This window comes from Kogia breviceps, chromosome X (genome assembly GCF_026419965.1).
Source record: "Kogia breviceps isolate mKogBre1 chromosome X, mKogBre1 haplotype 1, whole genome shotgun sequence".
NCBI lineage: Eukaryota > Metazoa > Chordata > Mammalia > Artiodactyla > Physeteridae > Kogia > Kogia breviceps.
This window is the reverse complement of record NC_081330.1, coordinates 93,715,515-93,737,414: the sequence shown is the minus strand read 5'-3', so window position 1 is coordinate 93,737,414 and position 21,900 is coordinate 93,715,515. Positions and strand designations below refer to the sequence as shown.

Here is a 21,900-nt window from a genome sequence, read left to right as displayed (position 1 = left end):
CACCCACAGCCCGGGCCGGGTGACCCTCCACCGCGGGCCCTGCTCTGCCACCTGACCTCCAAGCCACCTGCAAGTCATCAGGCTGGTGAGTGCCCTGCTCAGGCCGGCCTCCCCGCCCCCTCCCTGGAGAGGGGACATCTGGCGACAGCCAGCCACACCCCCAAACCCATGCGGCTGAAAGGAGACCGACCCCCTCTGCCACCCGGGAACCCGCGCCCCGCGCGCACCCCACTCGGCCGGCCGGGGCTGGGGAGGAGGCGGGCGCAACCTTCAGCTTCCCCGCGGCACCCGAGAATGCGGCCGCGCCGCCAGGCGGTCCCGGGCCCCGCGCCCGCACAGGTGGCCCGAGCAGTAAAGGGACATTTGCCAGACGCCCGCTCCCCCCGGCTTGCACCACGGAGAGTGGGGTTAAAAGTTGCGATTGCAAAACTCCCGCGTCTGATCTTGGGCCTTATCTCAGATTGACAGCAGGAAGGCCTTTAGAACCTCTGCCAATTTTTAACAGCCAGTGAGGACTGCAAATGCTACAGCGCTGGCAGGCAGCATTTGAGGACGATTTGAGCTGTGTTTCCTAAAAAAAAAAAAAAAAAAAAAAAAAAAAAAAAAAAAGCGGGTTTATCGAAGGTAATATTAAACCAAAGATTATTTTCCCCTATCATTAATTTGCCCATCCAGTGACTTCAAATCAGATAATTGTCAAGGAGACGGGTGAAGATGCAGGCAGTTTTGATCATCATCAGGACACAGCCTGGGAAAGAGAGAAGGCTCTTGAAAGTTGTCTGTCTTTCCTCTCCCACGTGGGTTTCTCAAGTAAGGATTTTTTCTTTTCTGATAATTTTTCTTTTTCTTCTACCTGTTCGCTGGTCACAGCCACTGGCCTAAAGTCCCAGCATAGAACGTTCCTGCCTGTGGAGTTCAAGACTCCTTGCCAAACTGGCATGGTGCCTTCCTAGGCAGCAAGAAATAGCTGAGGGGCTGCTGTCATTTCCTACATTGGTGCCCCAACAATGTCCTTTTCTCGCCCCTTTCCATTGTCTGAATTTGAAAATGGATGTTATAGAGAACAGACTGGTGGTTGCCAAGGGGGAGGGGGTTGGGGGAGGGATGGAGTGGGAGGTTCGGATTAGCAGATGTAAGCTTTTATATATAGGAGGGATAAACAACAAGGTTGTACTGTATAGCACAGGGAACTATATTCAACATCTTATTAAAAACCATAATGGAAAAGAATATATTTTTTAAAGAATATATATATATATGTATAACTGAATCACTTTGCTGTACAGCAGTAATTAACACAACATTGTAAATCAACTATACTTCAATTTATTTTTTTTTTTTATTTTATTTTTTTTTTTTTTTGCGGTATGCGGGCCTCTCACTGTTGTGGCCTCTCCCGTTGCGGAGCACAGGCTCCGGACGCGCAGGCCCAGCGGCCATGGCTCACGGGCTTAGTTGCTCCGCGGCATGTGGGATCTTCCCGGACCAGGGCACGAACCCGTGTCTCCTACATCGGCAGGAGGACTCTCAACCACTGCGCCACCTGGGAAGCCCATATACTTCAATTTAAAAAAAGAATATGGATGTTATTTCTACTTTAGCGTATTATCACTGATGAACTGCATTTCTAAAAATGCAGTTCAGAAAAGTGCAGAGCAGGAAGATTGGCCTTTGGGCCGTCAGAGAAGGCAATCAACACCATGCACGGATGGGAAGGGCAGCAGGGGAAGGACACCCAGAGGGCCACCAATGAGGGAGTTTCCCACCCCCTGACCCGCCTTGGGGGCTTGGGTGCTGGCATAAAGGCAGCCTTGCCTTGTAGAAGCAGCCAGCTCTCTCTGGGGTCACTAGCGCCAAGGTGTGGATGCCGGAGTGTTGCTTTTTTTCTCTCTCTTTTTAAGAGAAACCTTGAAAGGAAAAAAAAAAAAAAAAAGCACCGGTAAGTTGATTGAAGATGTCTTGTGTTATGGCCTATCAGCTCTTTCTTCTTTTTGATCTGTCTCCTCCTGCCACATTGCATATTTTGTTCTGATCTGGGGAAAGTGTGTCCAGCCTTTCCAGTTCTGATTTTAAAAACTCAAACTGTATTGGGATCTTATCAGCGTCTTAGGTGTTTTGCTGAATTTGCTCCATGCGATGACATTTCACTTTATCTCTGTTGTCTTCAGTAAATCTCCCCCATGACAATGTCTTCCGCTAAGATTGAGTGTGTTTTGCGGGAGAACTGGCGCTGCGGTGAGTCTCCAGTGTGGGAGGAGGCATCCAACTCTCTGCTCTTCGTAGATATCCCTGCAAAAACGGTTTGCCGGTGGGATTCGCTCAGCAAGCAAGTGCAGCAAGTGACTGTGGGTAAGGATGAAGGATGGGCTTGGATCTGCCCAGACAGCCATCTCTTCCCTGGGGAGGGGCGGTCACCTAATGTGTCATTCCTTCAGGACCTTCTTGTTAAAGCGTACTGAATATGCTTGAAAACTGTTGGATTGTCATCCTTTCTGTGTCCCCCACTTTGACCCAGGGGTAAAATCTGGATGGTCAATACTTTCCTCTTCCCCTGCGGGTGCCGCGCAACATTCCCCATGATGTTTTGGATGGTGAGTCATGGTAGGATCTTTCCTTCATACCTTCAGTTAACAGCCGTGAAAGTTGGAGACCCGGTTTGTGACACAGCAAAGGTTATCTACCTTGGGTCAGGCCAAGGCCTTAATTTGCAAAAAAAAAAATAATAATAATAATAATAACAACAGATATATCCCCTCTTTGTGCAAAGAGGAGCTTTTGGACTTAGAAAGCATTAACCGGGACTTTCTGTTCACTGTTCAAAACAGGATTCACAAAGGAATTTCGAGTGCATTGGAGTATGCTTCTGTTAATGGCCCTGTGATTTCCCATGGAGGGGTTTATCACATTCTATGGCCCAAGGGTATGGGCTTGACTAGAGATAAAGAAGTTTCTTCTTTTCATTATTGTGTTCGTGGGAAAGAGATACCAGGAATTCCTGTGACCTCAGGACACTCTCTCTCAACCCGGAACTGGGAACCTTTTTTTTTTTTTTTTTTTTTAGATGAGAGGGAACAGCTTTTAATTCACTCATGGACAGGACTGTGGCTAGAGGCAAAATGACTGTGACCTGCTGTGATCAAACTTGGGGGAGGGACCCATCACCTTCCCTAGTCTCTCTTTCCCAGTATGCACACATTAGGGATATATTCCTACCCCTAATCTGCAAGACAGAAACAAAACAAACAAACAAAAAAACCAAACCCTGGGAAGGGCTTGTGGTGTCCACAGTAGCTTAAAAGCTAACAGAAGCCTCAGGCCACAGGTTGGGATCCCTGATGAGGATATGACACTCCTACTAGTGTCTTGCACATTCCCTGGGACCCTCCACGGCAGGAATCAACTTCTGCACAGGGCACCAAGCGTCTTGCACTGAATAGATGCTTAGGAAATGTTTTCACAATAAAGTCTGTCAATTTGTTTCCTGTGAGTACTCACCATGGTAATCAATCTCTCCACTTAAAAAAGAAAGTTTCGGGCTTCCCTGGTGGCGCAGTGGTTGAGAATCTGCCTGCCATTGCAGGGGACACGGGTTCGAGCCCTGGTCTGGGAAGATCCCACATGCCGCGGAGCAACTGGGCCCGTGAGCCACAACTACTGAGCCTGCGTGTCTGGAGCCTGTGCTCCGCAGTAAGAGAGGCTGCGACAGTGAGAGGCCTGCGCACCGCGATGAAGAGTGGCCCCCGCTCGCCGCAACTAGAGAAAGCCCTCGCACAGAAACGAAGACCCAACACAGCCAAAAAAAAAAAAAAGTTTCCTTATAAGTGGAAAAATGTTAAACCCAGAAAACCTAAAATTTAAATATACAAAATATAGTAGTATAATGAAGACGTGATTTTAAAAATCACTGCATCTACATTTCTATTATTTTTTTTTAATATTTATTTTTATTTATTTGGTTGTGTCGGGTCTTAGTTGCGGCAGGTGGGCTCCCTAGTTGCGGCTTGCCACCTCCTTAGTTGCAGCACGTGGGCTCCTTAGTTGCAGCATGCATGTGGGATCTAGTTCCCTGACCAGGGAACGAACCCGGGCCCCTGCATTGGGAGCACAGAGTCTTAGCCACTGTGCCACCAGGGAAGTCCCTCTATTATTTTTTAATCATGCTTACTTCCAAAAAGGATTTAAGAAACAATTTTCAATTAAATACATACAAAATGGGTCCCTTTAAAAAGACAAGTCCTAATTTTTTTTTTTTTTTTTTAAAAAGACAAGCCCTGTACTTGAGGGAGAGAGAGATGTCACAAAACCCAGTTGCTGGAGATAAACACAGTTTGTGTCCCTTCATTTCCTGAAGATCAGGCAAACTGAGCATCGCTTGCTCTGTGACAACTGCCCTGGTTTACACACCACCCCCTTAGGAACCTCGCCTCTGAACTTGCTGTGGCACCTGCCCCAGTGTATGGTGGCTGCTGTGGTTTGACTTCTCTGCTTCTCCCGCTAGACTGGGAGCTTCCAGAGGAGTTGGGTTTCATTCATCTTTCCATCCATGCTGCCCGGAACAGCACACGGAGTTCATGCTCAACGAATATACTGGGTTATGTAACCTTCACTGTTTAACAGAGAGGAGGGAGCAATCCCCTTGTCAAAAGAGCTGCAACCTCTTAGAGATAGATGCTGGGTGGAGTGATGGACACTATGACTACTGGCTGCCCTCTGACTGCTGCTTTTACCTCTGCAGATGCCCCAGTCAGCTCTGTGGCCCTTCGCCAGTCAGGAGGCTATGTCGCCACAGTTGGAACAAAGTTCTGTGCTTTGAACTGGGAAGATCAGTCAACAGTTGTCTTGGCCACAGTAGATAAAGAAAAGAAAAACAATCGATTCAATGACGGGAAGGTGGATCCCGCTGGGAGATACTTTGCTGGTATGGTTTATCTTTAGCACCTACTTACTGAGCTTTGGGGAAGACCAGAATATGACTTACAAAAGCCTCACAGCTGCAGTAGTAAAAGACGTATTCATAACGGGTCTCGGGTTCTTCTTTTATTATTACGTAAGTCACTTGTATCCAAAAAAAAAAAAAAAAAAAAATCCCATGAGAAAAACTTCATAGATATCCCTTTCAACTGCTGTCTCTAGCAGACTAAAATTTGTATTGTATTTTTGTAGTTTAAATGAGTTTTAAGATAGAGGTTGTGTTGTGGTTACTGTTTAAATCGGAAATAATTTCAAACTTTCAGAAGAAAAAAGTAACAATAGTACAAACAACACCTGTATAGCCTTTACCTAGACTCACCTATTGTCAACATTTTGTTCCAACTGCTCTTTCAGTACATAAACATTTTTCTCCAGGATCATTTGAAAGTAAGTTGCATATATCATGTGCCTTTACCTCTAAAATACTTCAGTGTGAATTTCCCAAGAAAAAAATGACATATTCTTACATGACCACAGTACAGTAATCAACTCAAAGAAGTTTAACATTATGACAATTTTATATGATGTACTATCTATATTTCAGTTTTGTCAATTCGCCAAATAATGTTCTTTATAGCATTCTTTCCCTCCAGTACAGAATCTAGTCTAGGATTATGTACTGCATTTAGTTGTCATTTCTCTTTAATCTTCTTTCATCTGGAATGGAACATAGCCTTTCTTTGTCTTTTATGACATTGCCATTTTTGAAGACTACAATCTCGTCCAACTCCCCTCTTTTTTAACAGAACATTCCTCATGTTTTTGTGTTTGTCTAATGTTTCCTTGTGATTAGATTGATGCTATATATTCATGGCTGGAATCACTGCATAGGTGCTGTTCTGTCCTTTTCGGGGTATCCCATCTGGATACCATCTGTCCCTCATTGGTGATGTCAGTTTTGATCACCCAGTTGAGGTCTTAGATTTCTCTACTACATAGTTACTATTTTTAAATTGCAATTTATAAGCAGTTTGTGGGGTCTGTTACTGATCTATTGCTGTGTTACAAATTACCCTGAAATTTAGTGGCTTAAAATAACAAACATATATTATCTCACATAGTTTCTGAAGGTCAAGGATCTGGCTTGGCTGGATGGTTCAAGGCTATGTCCTGAAGTTACAGTCAAGCTGTTGGCTGGGGCAACAGCCTTGGAGGGAGCTGGAGTCTCTGAAGCGGCCTGGAGGATCTGCTTCAAATCTCACTGACATGGCAGGCAGTTGGCAGGAGGCTTCATTTCCTTACTGCGTGGGCCTCTCCATAGGACTGCCCGGGACATGGCTTCCTCCAGAGCCAGTGATGAGAGACAGAGAGAGAGAGAGAGAGAGAGAGAGAGAGAGAAAGCCCAAGATGGAAGCTACAGTCCTATTATAACCAATCTCAGAAGTGACATAGCCTCACTTCTGCCATGTGCTATTGGTCACAAACTTATGGAGGGGACTAGACAAGGGTGTGAATACTGGGAGGCAGGGATCATTATGGGTCATCTTAGAGGCTGGCTACAACATGGGGAGATACTTTAAGTCCAAGCAAATATCCTGGTCCTCATCAAAATATCTTCCTTAGGTTTTACATTCCTTGATGATTCTCACTTGAAGCCATCTTTATTATGATGGCTGCAGAATGACTTATATACAGATTTAAATGAATTTTAACTCTAGTTCAAAATTAAATAATGCATTTCACATTTAGTTCTCATTTAGCTCCCATCCTAACAACCCTATAGTTAGCCAAAGTTGATTCTAAATCCCTGTTGTTTCCACCTCACATCATCAGTCATGCTGTCCTGGCTCCATTCTCTTTCTTCCTTTCTTTCCTTCTTTCTTTCTTCCTTTATTCTTTTCTCTTTCTCTCTCCTTCTTTCTTTCACTGCGCTGGGTCTTTGTTGTGGTACGCAGGATCTTTAGTTGTGGCATGCGGGATCTTTTAGTTGCAGCATGTGAATTCTTAGTTGCGGCATGCATGTGGGATCTAGTTCCCTGAGCAGGGATCGAACCCGGGGCCCCTGCATTGGGAGCACGGAGTCTTAGCCACTGGACCACCAGGGAAGTCCCTCCATTCACTTTCAACATGGAAGGTAAGTAAGATCTGAGCAGGTGGTGTGGATTGTTTCCCATCTTCCTGGACTTTACACAACCACAGATCTAGTCCAGGACAGGTTGAAAGATTAAAGATGAGAATCCATTGGAAGCCCTTCTGCCAGTAATTTCTCCAGGATGAAGAAATATGATTGGATACTCTACCTCCTGTTGAAGTTGTCTCTCTCCCTTATGGCTAGAAGTTTACAGCTCTGTGGCACTTGGTGAGACAAAATTAAAATGTCCTCAGAGGCCTGAGTTCTTAGCCTGGAGTCCCCCAGTTCTTAACCTTTGCCCCCTGGAGACCCCTTAAAATTGTAGGCATCAGTGTGCATCTGTCAGAAGCACCTGAGAAACTTTTTCTAGAGAGAGTTTATAGCTTTCAGCAGGTGTTGAGAGCTGTCCCTGGCCCAGAAAAGGGTGAGGTCATCTGATAGTCTGGATGGGGGTCTCTTAGTGGTGGGTAGTACCCTGAAGGTGTCCCAACACCCAAGGTCTCACCTGTCTGGGCTCACTACTAGATAATGATAAACCAGGACTCCAGTTTCTTTCCCACTAAGCAGTGGGGCATCCACATTCATGTTCCAGGCATCTCCTTCTGTGAGGCAGATAGTGGGGGAAGGGGGTGGGTGGGGGTGGAATAGAAATAATAGAAACAAACCTAACTGCCCTATAGCAAAAAAACAAGGAGGGAGGTCTGGCTTGCTGTTCAGGCTTCCCAGTTTCAGTCCATTTTCCTCTAACTCACTCTTCTTTCAGATAGAGCATGTTATAGTAAATGAACTTTCCAATTTCTTCATTATGTTAAATTCTGCTCTGTCTTCTGAGATCACACTCAAGTCTAAGTGCATATTTCATGGGCACGTGAGAAGAATGTGTATTCTGCTGTTGTTGAATGGAGTGTTCTCTATAAATGTCACTTAAGTCCAGTTTGGTTGATGGTATTCAGTTCTTCTATTTCTTTGCTGATTTTCTATCTACTTGGATGTATTACGGAGAAAGGGATGCTGACATTTCCAAGCAGAATTATGGATTTGTGTGTTTCTCCTTTCAGTTCTGACTTTTGCCTTGTGTATTTTGAAGGTCTGTTGTTAAGCACATGCACATTTAGGATTATTATGTCTCCTTAGTGAAGTGACTGTTTTCACAATATGTAGTTACTCCTATTTATCCCTGGTAGTTTTCTTTGCTCTAAGTATATCTTGTCTGATACTAACATAGCCTCTACAGTTATTTTAAATTAATATTTGCATAGGATAGGTCTTTTCCCATCCTTTTACTTTTAATCTACCTATATCCTTATATTTGAAGTGAGTTTCTTATAGACAGCATATAGTTCTATTTTCAAAAAGTTTATTCTGACATTATCTTAATTGATGTGTTTAGATTATTTACATTTAATGTAATTATTGATATGCTTTGACTTAGGTCCACCATTTATTATTTGTTTTCTCTTCTTTCCCTCTGTATTTTTTGTTACTCTGTTTCCCCTTTCCTGCCTTCTTTTGGGTTATTTGAATATATTTAGAATTCAATTTTAATTTACTTATTGTGATTTTTCACTATATCTCTCTGTATAGTTTTTTAAGGGTTCCTGAATAGATTACAAATGTATAGTTAACTTTTCAGTCTATCTAGAACCAATATTTTACCACTTCAATTGACAATCACCCATTTATGTCATAGTTGTCTTTATATACATAGATTTAAAATCCCATCAGAAAATGTAATTTTTGCTTTTGATCATCAGAAATATTTTAAGGAACTAAAGGGAAGAATAGTCTATTATATTTACTCATATATGTGCTATTTCTATTGCTCTTTCTTCATTCCTGTTGTTCCTTTTGGTATTTCCCTTCTGTCTGAAGAACTTCCTTTAGCAATTCTTTTAGAGCAAGTCTGCTGGGTATAAATTCTCTTAGTTTTACTTCACAGGAGAATGTCTTTATTTCACCTTCATTCTTTAAGGATATTTTCACTTGATATAAAATTCTAGGTTGACACATTTTTTTTCTTTCAACAAATTGAAAATGTATCGCTTTCTTCTGAGCTCCACAGTTTCTCGTGAAAAATCAACAGTCATTGAAATAATTATTCTCCTATATGTTGTATTATGTCATTTTTCTTTCATTAATCTTAAGGATTTCTATTTAACTTAAGTTTGGTTGTTTGTTTTTGGGGGGGTTTGTTTGGGGTTTTTTTTGGCCACTCCACGTGGCATGTGGCATCTTAGTTCCCTGACTAGGGATCAAACCCGTGCCCCTGCATTGGAAGCATGGAGTCCCAACCACTGGACTGCCAGGGAAGTCCCTATTTAACTTAAGTTTTTAGAAATTTGATTATGATGTGTCTGGGTATAGGTTTCTTTGGGCTTATCCTGTTTGGGGTTTGCTCAGCTTCTCAAATATACAGTTTTATGCTTTTCACCAAACTTGGAGAGTTTTGAGCCATTATTTCTTCAAATATTTTTTGGCCCTGTATTCTTTGTCCTCTTCTCTAGGAATCTAGTGACACATATGCTAGCTCTTTTGTTGTTGTCCCACAGGTCCCTAACACTATTTTTTTTCAGTATTTTTTTTCTCTCTGTTGTTCAGATTGGATAATTTCTTGATCTAGCATCAGATACACTGACTCTTTCCTCTGTCATCTGTATTCTGCTATTGAGTCCATCCAGTGGGTTTTTTTATTTCATTAATTTTATTTTTCAGTTCTAAAATTTTCACTTGGGGATTCTTTATATTTCTCTTTGCTGCTATTTTGAGTTTTGTTTTAAGACTTTGCAGATGGTTCATTTGAGCATTTTTATAAGAGTTGCTTTAGTCTTTGTCAAGTAACTCCAACATCTGTGCCATCTCACTGTCTGCCTCTTGATTCTTTTTCCTATACGACTTGAGATTTTCATGCTTCTTTGTGTTGCCAAGTAACTTTGGATTGTATCCTGGACATTTTGACTATTACCTTATGAGATGCTGGGTCTTATTTAAATCCTATGGAGAGTGTTGATATATTCGTTTCAGTAAGCAGTCTGTATGTTTAGGTTCAGATCACTAGTTCCAGTGGTCAGTCTGAGAACTAAAAGGAGTTCTATCCATTAGCTCCATTCTCCAAATCTTTAGAATGCTAATTAGAATCAGATCCATGCATGTACAAACAGATGAGCCCAACAGATCACAGACAACTTTATGGGGTTGCATTCCTGAGCATCATCCCTCTTTATTATCTTCTAGTACTTTCCAGCTTCCTGTAGCTCCTTTTCATTCCTCCAGTCAGAAACCACCCACTTCTATGACTGTTCTGCCTCCAGGGCCGAGTGACAGGAGGGGAGAGAGAGAGAGAGAGAACATGAAAGCAACGGTGTTTGATCTGCCCTTTTGTCCCTGCAGCTTCACTGAATGCAGAGGAATGTCGTCTTCCCTCAGAGTTTTGATTCCTGTAGTTTCCTGTTTCTGACCGTTCTCTGCCTTTGCTACCCTGACTACAGAATTGCCTGGGGCCTGGTGCATGAGAAAATGGAGAAAAAGGAGTAGAAAATAAGCAGGGGGTTTCTTCCACCCTCTCTCTGAGCCGTAGGAGTGTTTTCTGCTCCTTGCGCCAGATCTAGAGGTTTCTCTTGGACCTCTTTCTGCCTGCACCATGCTGCTCACTTCCAAGTTTCAGACTGGGTTGAGTTCAGGCCAGGACATACTAGAGGATAAAACGGAGAACTCAAGAACTCGCCACCAATTAGGTGATACTTTAAATTCTGTGTTGTTCTCTGAGCCGCCTGATAATTTACATTGCAGAGTTGTCAAATAGCTATGCCATGCATTTTGTCCAGGTCTTAGAGTTGTGATCAGTGAGAGAAAATGAGGTTGGTACAGATGTCTGGAACCAGAACCTCTCAAGGTAGTTTTAATTTTCATTATAAGCAAGGCAGTTGTCATTTTAAAAAAAAAAAACCCATAGGACCCAGATTGGGATTGTATAATAATTTCCTTGATTTAATCACAGGGAAGGAGTCCTGGTGAGAGAAGATGGTGCAGTGCACGGGCGGGAGGCTGTGCAGCTGAGCTCCGTGCTCTTCGGGTTTTGTAGGTACCATGGCTGAGGAAACAGCTCCAGCAGTTCTGGAGCGGCGCCAAGGGTCCCTGTACTCCCTCTTTCCCGACCACCATGTGGAAAAATACTTTGACCAGGTGGACATCTCCAATGGTTTGGATTGGTCTCTGGACCACAAAATCTTCTATTACATCGATAGCCTGTCCTACTCCGTGGATGCTTTTGACTATGACCTGCAGACAGGGAAGATCTGTATGTACTTTTTCATTATTTTTCTTAATATTGCTGGTATTTTTTTTCATATGCATATGACTAGCAGGCTGCCTCGCCCTTAACCCATTTGAAAAGGTCCTTACTTATTGCTGCCAGTCAAGCCATGGCTCTCAGCGCAACTAAATACGGCCACAGTTGGCATAATATGGCTAGATCCTTAATCCTTTTTCTTGCAACCATCACTAGAAAGAGGCTCACTGTAAAATGGATCCTGTTCTACCAGCTGGTGTTTAAAGGCAAATAGTATGCAGCAGAATGGAACAAAAGAACAGAAAATTAGAGTTTGGGGTTGATACTTCTTATTTGTACTTTAGTTAACTATAGGTAAGTACTTAAAGACAAATGAACAACCTTTCAAAATGGAAAAGTAAAAAAAGCAGTTACAGATTGTTCAACTCCACCAGTGAGATCTAAATGAGCCATAGTTGGAAACTGGGAGGGAAGGAATTATTGGAAAGAATTTTAAAAGGAGTGCTTGAAACTTTCATGAAAGATGCCAGACCACAAGAGCAAAACCAATCATAAAAATGACTTGAAAAAAATCATGAGTCTCATGTAGATTTAATCAGAGGCAAAATATTCCAGCACAGATGTTTTGCTTTGAAATATGTAGTACTATTTTTCATGACTGTTTTTACCCACTTTACTTACACATGGTTTTAACAATTTTTTTTCCCTTATACCTCTATCTGATTACTGTAATGACCTGGAATTTGTAGTGTAATGTTCCTCTGGATTTTGAAGCTTGTTTTTTTGTATGTTATGATTCCCTTTAAGGCCGGCCAGTTGGATTTCAGAATACCCCTCTTTTCAGAAACAAGCTCTTCTAATATTTCGATAAGGTGATTTTGGAGCATTTAGTTGGGCAGAAACAGAACTCATACACCTTGTTAGTTTTTGTGCGTGAACTGTTGGCAGCTCGAACCTGGGCCCTCAGCAGTGAGAGTGTGGAGTCCTAACCACTGGACCGCCAGGGAATTCCCCAAAGTAGGCATTTTGGGAAGTAAAACAGCAAAGGTCTAACCACAGACTGAAGTGTGTCTGAGGTGGGCATGCAGGGCTTCAGTCCAGGTCCCTCAAAAAGATCTTTTGTTATTTTATTAAGAATTCTGCTTTCTTTTTTCTCTCCTCCTCTGAAAGCTTAGGTAGCTGTGTCTGTACCCAAACTAAAGGGAGTGAATCCACCCCAAATCCTACAGTATAAATCCTTTGTTGAGGGGTGCCCACTCATGTTTTTAGACATTTTTAGAGTTAGGAATCTTCCTGAATCATCCCGCCTGTGGTACCCATTTGCCAGACCCTGGATAAGCAGAAGCGATCAGTATTTATAATCAACTTGATTGCTCATTGTTTGATGCTCAGTATTGAGTGGCCTGTGGTTTGGGGGTGGGTGTGTGGGGTTGGTTTGTCTGTTTGTTTTTATTTTTAACCATAGCCAACCGCAGAAGTGTTTACAAGCTGGAGAAAGAAGAACAAATCCCTGATGGAATGTGTATTGATGTTGAGGGGAAGCTCTGGGTGGCCTGTTACAATGGAGGAAGAGTGATCCGTTTGGATCCTGAGACAGGTAGGCCCACAGCAAAATGAAAACCCCCCGCCATGTCTAGAAAACACTAGGGGCCAGAGAAACTTCATTACTAATAAAGTTATATAGAGATATATTCAAAGGTCTCAATTGGATGATCTTGGAAATAAAGGCCAAAGATATAGCCCCAAATGTTATAGTCAGAACTCCTTTTCCTGTAGAGGTAAATCTTTTTGCCCAGAAGAAACTGTCAGGGAAGGTAGGTGAAATACCTGGGCGAAGTCTGACCTCCAAATCTTCTTTGAACTTTCCTATTGCTCCACAAGGGGTCCCAAAAAGTTGTGCGGGTGGAAATTTGCTAGAGCTAGACTTTAAATGAAATATTTGGTGACCTAGGGAAAAGACTCCGAACTGTGAAGTTGCCTGTTGTTAAAACAACCTCATGCTGCTTCGGAGGGAAGGATTACTCTGAAATGTATGTAACCAGTGCCCGGGATGGGATGGACCCCAAGGGTCTACTGCAGCAACCTGAAGCTGGTGGAATTTTCAAGGTGATCTGGCTATTTCTTTTATTTTGAGGGTGAGATGGGAGATCTTCGGTTAAGTAACTGAATGATTGGTGCTTTTGTTTTTTTGTTTTTTGTTTTGTTTTGTTTTTTTGCGGTACACGGGCCTCTCACTGTTGTGGCCTCTCCTGTTGCGGAGCACAGGCTCCGGACGCGCAGGCTCAGCGGTCATGGCTCACGGGCCCAGCCGCTCCGCGGCATGTGGGATCTTCCCGGACCAGGGCACGAACCCGTGTCCCCCGCATCGGCAGGCGGACTCTCAACCACTGCACCACCAGGGAAGCCCTTGGTGCTTTTTCATACTTCCCAAATACAATTGTATTTGGCATTTAAGTTCATCGTACTTGACTTAAAAACATTTTATTGAGATTTTCTAGACCTGAAGTCCAGGACAATGTGTTTAGCCCACTTTGTACAGTGCTTTAAAATATTTTTTTGCTTCAGTGGTGTTTGAAATTCTATAAATCAGTAGAATAGGCTTGGAAAACCAGAGTTTGAAACAAATTTTAAGATTAGTTGATTGTTTTGATGTTGCAAGAATATTTTCAGGTTCTTAACATTTTTTGGCAGTGAAATAAACACTGATAAGAGCTATAGATCTCTTGAGCTGAAAAGAAATGTAGAAATCATCTGGTGCAAACCCCTTTCTTAACAGATGGGAAGAAGATAGAAATAAATTCAGTTTTCAATCCTAGTTGTAAATGGTTGCTAGTTGAATTATTATCTATGTGAATAATTGGGGTGGACCATAAATACCTAATCAAATAGTTCCTTTTTATTATAGGAAACAAAACAAGGATAATAGGTGGCTAAATATATTATTGTGAATCATAAAAATGCTTTTGGAGAATACTTGTGAATTACCTTGTATCAGAGTTTCTCTCTTTTCTTTTTTTAACAGATAACTGGCCTGGGGGTCAAAGGAATTCCTCCCTATCCCTATGCAGGATGAGTGACAGGCCTTCCTTCATAGTGGAGGAGACTTAGAAGACAACTAGAAAATTCTGGTGCTGAAATTTCAGTCTAGTTCCAAAAAAATGAAGCAACGATATTAATAGGATTAAATTTTTAATTACAATTTTTAAAACATAGAGCATTTTTAACAAGGGGTGACAGGTGGTTTTGATAACATACTATAAGGCCTTCTGCAAAAGTGCTATAGAAATAGAGAGGTGTTCAACAGTCAACCAGCCTCTTGATTCTTTGCAAATTGCTGGTGGAATCAGGGAAGGGGGAAAGGACCATATTTGTTCTTTATGCTGCATTCCATACTTACTATACCTAAAGCTTTAAAACACTAATAAAAGTCTGGTAATGACTTGCTATGATTATGTTCCTTTTTATTTTCATCATAATCTTATAAAATATGCTGCAGTGCCAACCTACCTTCATATTACTTTTCCTGTATGTTATTTTACAAACTAAAATATTGCTGGAGGATAAGAATCAAACATTTTGGCAAAATCTATGGTTCCGACTGCCACCTAGTAGATGTAATGTAGCACTTTGGAAAGAATACTTTAAAAATAGCCTTATTGAGTTATAATTGACCTACACATATTTAAAGTGTACAATTTGATAAGTTTGACATATATATACACATTAATGAAACCAACACCTCAAGTAAGATAGTGAATCTATCCACTACCCCAAGATTTTCCCTGTGTCCCTTTGTAATCCTTCCCTTTTGTCCTTCTGTATGCCTGCCCCCATCCCCAGGAAACCACTGATCTGATTTCTGTCACTATAAATTAGCCTTAAAATTGGGTACTGTGATTTCTCCAACTTTGTTTTTTCAAAATTGTTTTAGCTCTTTTAGTTCCTTTGGCCTTCCATATAAATTTTAGAATCAGTTTGACTATATCTACAAAAAAATCCTGGGGCAATTTTAATTGGAATCGTTTTAAATCTGTAGAACAATTTGGAGAGAATTGGCATCTTTACTATTTTGAATCTTCCAACCCATGAACATGGCATGTCTTTCCAATTATTTAAGTCTTCTTTGATTTCTTTCATCAGCATTTTGTAGTTTTCAGCATACAGATTTTTGTTTTGTTTTGTTTTTGTTTTTGGCCGCACCATGCAGCATGTGGGATCTTAGTTCCCCAACCAGGGATCAAACCCTCGCTCCCTGCAGTGGAAAAGTGGAGTCTTATCCACTGGACCGCCAGGGAAGTCCCAAGCATACAGATCTTGTACATGTTTTGTTAGGTTTATATCCAAGTATTTCATTTTCTGGAGCTATTGTGTTATTATTATTTAATTTTTTGTTTCCAGTTGTTCATTGCTCATTTATGGAAGTATGATTGGTGTTTGTAGCTTGAATTTGTATCTGATGACTTTGCTAAACTCACTTATTAGTTCTAAGAGTATCTCTATAACTTCTCGGGGATTCTTTGGATATATAATCATGTCTTCTGTGAGTAGACAGTTTTATTTTGTCCTTTCCAATATGTATATTTTAATTTCTTTTTCTTACCTTATTGCACTGAGTAAAACTGCCGGCATTACGCTGAATAGGAATAGTAAGAGTGGATATCATTGCCTTGCCTTGTTCCCAATCTTAGGAGAAAAGCATGCAGTCTTTCTTCAGTAAATATGATGTTAGCTGCAGAATTTTTTGTAGATGCCCTTTCTCAGGTTGAGTAAGTTCTCCTCTACTCTAGTTTGCTGAGAGTTTTTATTATTAGTAGTAGTAGTATTTTGTTTTTTAATTTTATTTTATTTATTTTTTTCTTATTTACTTTTGGCTGCGTTGGGTCTTCCTTGCTGCACACGGGTTTTCTCTAGTTGTGGCGAGCAGGGGCTACTCTTCATTGCGGTGCGCGGGTTTCTCGCTGTGGTGGCTTCTCTTGTTGTGGAGCACAGTCTCTAGGCGTGTGGGCTTCAGTAGTTGTGGTGCATGGGCTCAGTAGTTGTGGCGCATGGACTTAGTTGCTCCGCGGCATGTGGGATCTTCCTGGACCAGGGCTCGAACCCATGTCCCCTGAATTGGCAGGCGGATTCTTAACCACTGTGCCACCAGGGAAGCCCAGTAGTAGTATTTTAGAGGTATTTTATCAATTTTTTTCTGCATTTGTTGATACGATCATATGGTTTTTCTTCTTTAGACATTAATATGATAGATTTTTGCATCCTTGGGATAAACCCCGCCCTGGGTGGTGGCATATTATTCTTTTTATATATTACTGGATTCAACTTTCTAAAATTTTGTTGAGGATTTTTACATCTATGTTCATCACGGATATTGGGCTCTAGTTTTCTTTATTTCTACTGTCTTTGCCTGGTGTTGATATCAGGGTAATACTGGCCTCAGAAAATGAGTTAGAAAGTAGTCCCTCCTCTTCTATTCTCTGGAAAAGATAGTGTCTATTTATGTTTATTTATTCTTTCAACATTTAGCAAAATTCACCAGTGAAGCCATTTGGACCTGGAGATTTCTTTTTCAGAAGGTTTTTTAAACTTTCCCTAGTAATTATAGGACTACTCACGTTATCTATTTAATCTTGGTGAGGTTTGGTAGTTTCTGGCTTTCAAGGAACTATTCATTTTCGTATAAATTGTCAAATTTATGTGCTTAGAGTTGTTCACAGTATTTCTTTATTTTTTAAAATAATGTCTATGAGGTTTGTAGTAACATCCCCCTCTCTCCCTGGTACTGGTTATTTGTGTCTTCTCTATTCTTTGTCAGTCTTGTCAGAGGTTTATCAGTGTCTTGATCTTCTAAAAGAACTGATTTTTCATTTCATTGATTTATCCTCTTATCTTCATTATTTTCTTCCTTCTGCTTTATTTTGATTTATGTTGTTCTTTCTCTAGCTTCTTAAATTGGAATCTTAGATTATGAATTTGAGACATTTCTTCTTTTCTAAAATAAGCATTTAATGCTAAAATTTTTCCTCTCAGCACTTCTTTTTCTGCAGCCCACAAAGACTGATATGTTGTATTTCCATCTTTGTTAAGTTCAAACTATTTTCTAATTTCCTTGGAGACTTTTTTTCTTAGAAGATGTTGGGGGGTAGGAGTTTATTAATTAATTTATTTATTTTTGCTGTGTTGGGTCGGTCTTCGTTTCTGTGCGCGGGCTTTCTCTAGTTGCGGCGAGCGGCGGCCACTCTTCATCGCGGTGCGCGGGCCTCTCACTATCGCGGCCTCTCTTGTTGCGGAGCACAGGCTCCAGACGCGCAGGCTCAGTAGTTGTGGCTCACGGGCTTAGCCGCTCCGCGGCATGTGGGATCTTCCCAGACCAGGGCTCGAACCCGTTTCCCTTGCATTGGCAGGCAAATTCTCAACCACTGCGCCACCAGGGAAGCCCTCCATGGAGAGTTTTTGAGTGTGTTGGTTAATTTCCAAATGATTGGAGAGTTTACTGTTATCTTTTTGGCATTGACTTCAGGTTTAATTTCATTATGGTCAGAGAGCATATTTTCTATAATTTCAAGTGTTTGAAATTTATTAAAGTTTGATTTTTGACCCAGGTTATGGTCTATCTTGCTAAGTGTTCCATGTGCACTTGAGAAAAATGTGTATTCTGCTGTTATGAGTGGAGTGTTCTACAGATGTCAGATTCAGTTGATGGTGTTGTTCGATTTTTTAAATTTTTTTATTTATTTTTATTTTTATTATATTTTTGGCTGCGCTGGGTCTTCATTGCAGCGTGTGGGCTCTTTGTTGTGGACTTCTCTCTAGTTGTGGCACACGGGCTTCTCTAGTTGTGGTGCGCAGGCTCTAGAGCACATGGGCTCAGTAGCTGTGGTGCACAGGCTTCTCTCTAGTTGCGGTGTGTGGGTTTTAATTGCCCCTCGGCATGTGGGATCTTAGTTCCCCAACCAGGGATCGAAGCCGCATCGGAAGGCAGATTCCCAACCACTGGACCACCAGGGAAGCCCCCGGGTGTTATTCAGTTTATATCCTTCTTAGGCTTCTGTCTTCTAGTTCTATTAATGAGAAAGGAGTGTTGAAATCTCCAACTATAATTTTGGATTTGTTTATTTCTCTGTTCAGTTCTGACAGTTTTTGGTTTGTGTATTTTGGAACTCTGTTGTTATGTACATACACCTTTAGAATTGTTTGTCTTCTTGGTAAACTGATTCTTCTTCAATATGTAAGGTCTCTCTTTATCTCTGGTAATTTTCTTAGCTCTAAAGCCTACTTTGTCAGGGACTTCCCTGGTGGTCCAGTGGTTAAGACTCCATGTTCCCAATGCAGAGAGCATGGGTTCGATCCCTGGTCCGGGAATTAAGATCCTGCATGCCCCATGGCATGGCCAAAAATAAATAAAGTCTACTTTGTCAGTTTCTTTTAGTTCATGTTTTCATGGTATATCTTTTTCCAACCTTTTACTTTTCAAGTACTACCTATATCATTATATTTGAAGTGAGTTTCTTCTACATAGCATATAGTTGGGTCATTTTTTAAATTGAGGTATAGTTGATTTACAATATTGTGTTAGTTTCAGGTGTAAGCTGGGTCATTTTTTTAATCTTCTGACAATCTCATATATATATATTTTAAACATCTTTATTGGAGTATAACTGTTTTACAATAGTGTGTTAGTTTTTCCTTTACAACAAAGTGAATCAGTTATACATATAGATATGTTCCCATATCTCTTCCCTCTTACGTCACCCTCTCTCCCACCCTCCCTAGCAATCTCATATTTTAATTGATGCATTTAAAGCATTTACACTTGGTATAATTTCTAGTATGTTTGCATTTAGTCTCCCATTTTATTATTTGCTCTCTCTCTCTCTCTCTCTTTTTCCTGTTTATTGTTCTTCTGTTTGCCCTTCCCTGCCTTCTTTTGGGTTATTTGAACTTATTCTTGTACCTATTGTGATTTTGACTATATCTATTTGCATTAATTTTTATGACTACTTTGGGGATTATAAAATACATACTTAATCCTTCATAGTCTATTTAGAATCAATATCTTATCGCTTTAATTGGAATGTATAAACCTTACCACCATATAGGTCCCTTTACACTTCCTCCTTCATGTATAAGTGTATTGTATACTGTATCTATATACACTGAAAATTCATCAATGTTAAATTTTTTGCTTTCAACCGTCAAGCATGTTTATTCTTTTTTTTTTTTTTTTTTGGCCATGCTGCATGGCTTGAGGAGTCACTGTTCCCCGACCAGGGATTGCACCCAGGCCACAACAGTGAAAGCCTGGAATCCTAACCACTAGGCCACCAGGGAACTCCCAAGCATGTTTTAAAGAACTCAAGAGGAGAATTGTCTATTATATGTACCAAGATACTTACCATTTCTGTTGTTCTTCCTTCATTTCTGATGTTCCAAGTTTCCTTCCTATATCCTTTTTATTGTGTGAAGAACTTCCTTTAGCAATTCATTTAGAGCAGGTATGCTGGCTATGAATTCTCTTAATTTTCCTTCATAGGAGAATGTCTTTATTTCACCTTCACTCCTGAAGGCTATTTTTCACTGGATATGAACTTCATGGTTGGTAGTTCTTTTCTTTCAACCTTTTAGCAGTTTAAAAATGTTGTGCCATTTCCTTCTGGTTTTCGTGGTTTCTGATGAGAAATCTGCAGTTGCTGAAATCATTGTTCCCCTACAGGTAATGAGTCATTTTTCTCTCACTGATTTCAAGTTTATTCATTTTGTCTTTAGTTTCCAGCAATTTGATTATAATGTGTCTGGATATGGATTCCTTTGGGTTTATCCTGTTTGGGGTTTGCTCAGCCTCTTGAATCTGTAGGCTTATGTATTTTACCTAACTTGAGAAGTTTGGGGGTCCATTATTTCTTAAAATACTTTTTTCTGCCTCACATTCTTCTTTCTTGGACTCCAATTACTTGAATATTAGACTTTTTGTTGTTGTCCCACAGGTTCCTGAAGTACAGTTCCTGAAATCAACAGTTCCTGTTAATTTTTTTCAATATTTTTTCTCTCTTGTTCAGGTTGGATAATTGTTATTGATCTATCTTCAAGTTCACTGGCTTTTTTCTCTGTTATCTCTATTCTGCTGTTGAGTCCATTGAATGATTTTGTTGTTGTTGTTGTTATTTTATTTTTCAGCTCTAAAATTTCCATTTGGTTAACCTTTATGTCTTTTTGCTATTCCAATACTTTCCATTTTCATATTTGTTTTGAGGATTTTCATTATTCCTCAGTCAATCATTTTTATAATAGCTCTTTAAAGTGCTTGGCAGGTAATTCCAACATCTGCATTATCTCATTCTTGGCACCTGTTGATTGTCATTCCCCACTTGGATTGAATATTTCATTGTTCTTTGTATGCTGAGTGATTTTGGATTGTATCCTGGACACTTTGAATATTACATTATGAGACTCTAGGTCTTATTTAACTCCTATGAAGATAATTCAAAAAGAGTCATGTACCACAGTGTTCATTGCAGCTCCATTTACAATAGCCAGGACATGGAAGCAACCTAAGTGTCCATCAACAGGTGAATGGATAAAGAAGATGTGGCACATATACACAATGGAATATTACTCAGCCATAAAAAGAAATGAAATTGAGTTATTTGTAGTGAGGTGGATGGACCTAGAGTCTGCCATACAGAGTGAAGTAAGTCAGAAAGAGAAAAACAAATACTGTATGCTAACACATATATATGGAATCTAAAAAAAGAAGAAAAGAGGGTTATGAAGAACCTAGGAGCAGGATGGGAATAAAGACACAGACCTACTAGAGAATGGACTTGAGGACATGGGGAGGGGGAAGGGTAAACTGGGATGAAGTGAGAGAGTGGCATGGACATATATACACTACCAAATGTAAAATCAGTAGCTAGTGGGAAGCAGCCACCTAGCACAGGGAGATCAGCTGGGTGCTTTGTGACCACCTAGAGGGATGGGATAGGGAGGGTGGGAGGGAGGGAGACGCAAGAGGGAAGAGATATGGGGATATATGTATTTGTATAGCTGATTCACTTTGTTATAAAGCAGAAACTAACACACCATTGTAAAGGAATTATACTCCAATAAAGATGTTAAAAATTAATTAATTAATCCTATGAAGAATGTTGATACATTTGTTTTAGCAGACAATCTTCATGGTTAGGTTCAGTCCACAAGTTCCATTCTGCCTTCTGTGAGTGTGGTTCCAGTGTCAATTCAGTTTTCACAGGCTTTTCAGTGTTATTCACGTCTGTCTCATGTGTGTACCCCGCAGTGGTCAGTCTGGGAGGGAAGGGACCTAGCACTAGCTCAGTTCTCAAAGTCTTTGGTATGTTAATCAGGATCCAATCCATGCACACGCGGGTCAGGAGCTGGGAAAAGCAACTCCATAAAGTTGTTTATGAATACCTCGGCTCAAACCCAATCTGCAAAGGCCTTTCAATTGGGGATCTCCAGGGAGCAGGTGGGTCTGAAGCTTCAGCCAGCCTCTCCCCCCGTCTTCACTGCAGTCCACTAGTTGTCTGATCTCTGCTTGGTCCTTTCCCAACCCCATTTC

General features: G+C 40.9%; 1 protein-coding gene across 2 annotated transcripts; it reads left to right on the top strand.

The window, feature by feature from the left end:
• Positions 1-2,180: 2,180 nt before the first annotated feature.
• Positions 2,181-14,408, top strand: RGN (regucalcin). Of its 2 annotated transcripts, XM_059050605.2 has the most exons (6): positions 2,181-2,349; positions 4,736-4,918; positions 11,121-11,336; positions 12,793-12,924; positions 13,279-13,433; positions 14,350-14,408. In XM_059050605.2, exons 1-6 carry the CDS (start codon positions 2,181-2,183, stop codon positions 14,398-14,400), a joined length of 906 nt encoding a protein of 301 aa, XP_058906588.1. In that variant the 3' UTR covers positions 14,401-14,408. The 2 variants fall into 2 exon arrangements, with proteins under 2 accessions (XP_058906588.1, XP_058906589.2); XM_059050606.2 differs by lacking the exon at positions 11,121-11,336 and having other exon boundaries at positions 2,187-2,349.
• Positions 14,409-21,900: the final 7,492 nt, after the last annotated feature.

Bases quoted from the DNA above. Each gene is read 5' to 3' on its own strand.
- RGN (XM_059050605.2), top strand. From the start codon at position 2,181: ATGACAATGTCTTCCGCTAAGATTGAGTGTGTTTTGCGGGAGAACTGG. The intron at 4,919-11,120 runs GTATGGTTTATC...CGGGTTTTGTAG, and splicing joins CGCTGGGAGATACTTTGCTG to GTACCATGGCTGAGGAAACA. The intron at 13,434-14,349 runs GTGATCTGGCTA...TTTTTTTAACAG, and splicing joins AAGCTGGTGGAATTTTCAAG to ATAACTGGCCTGGGGGTCAA.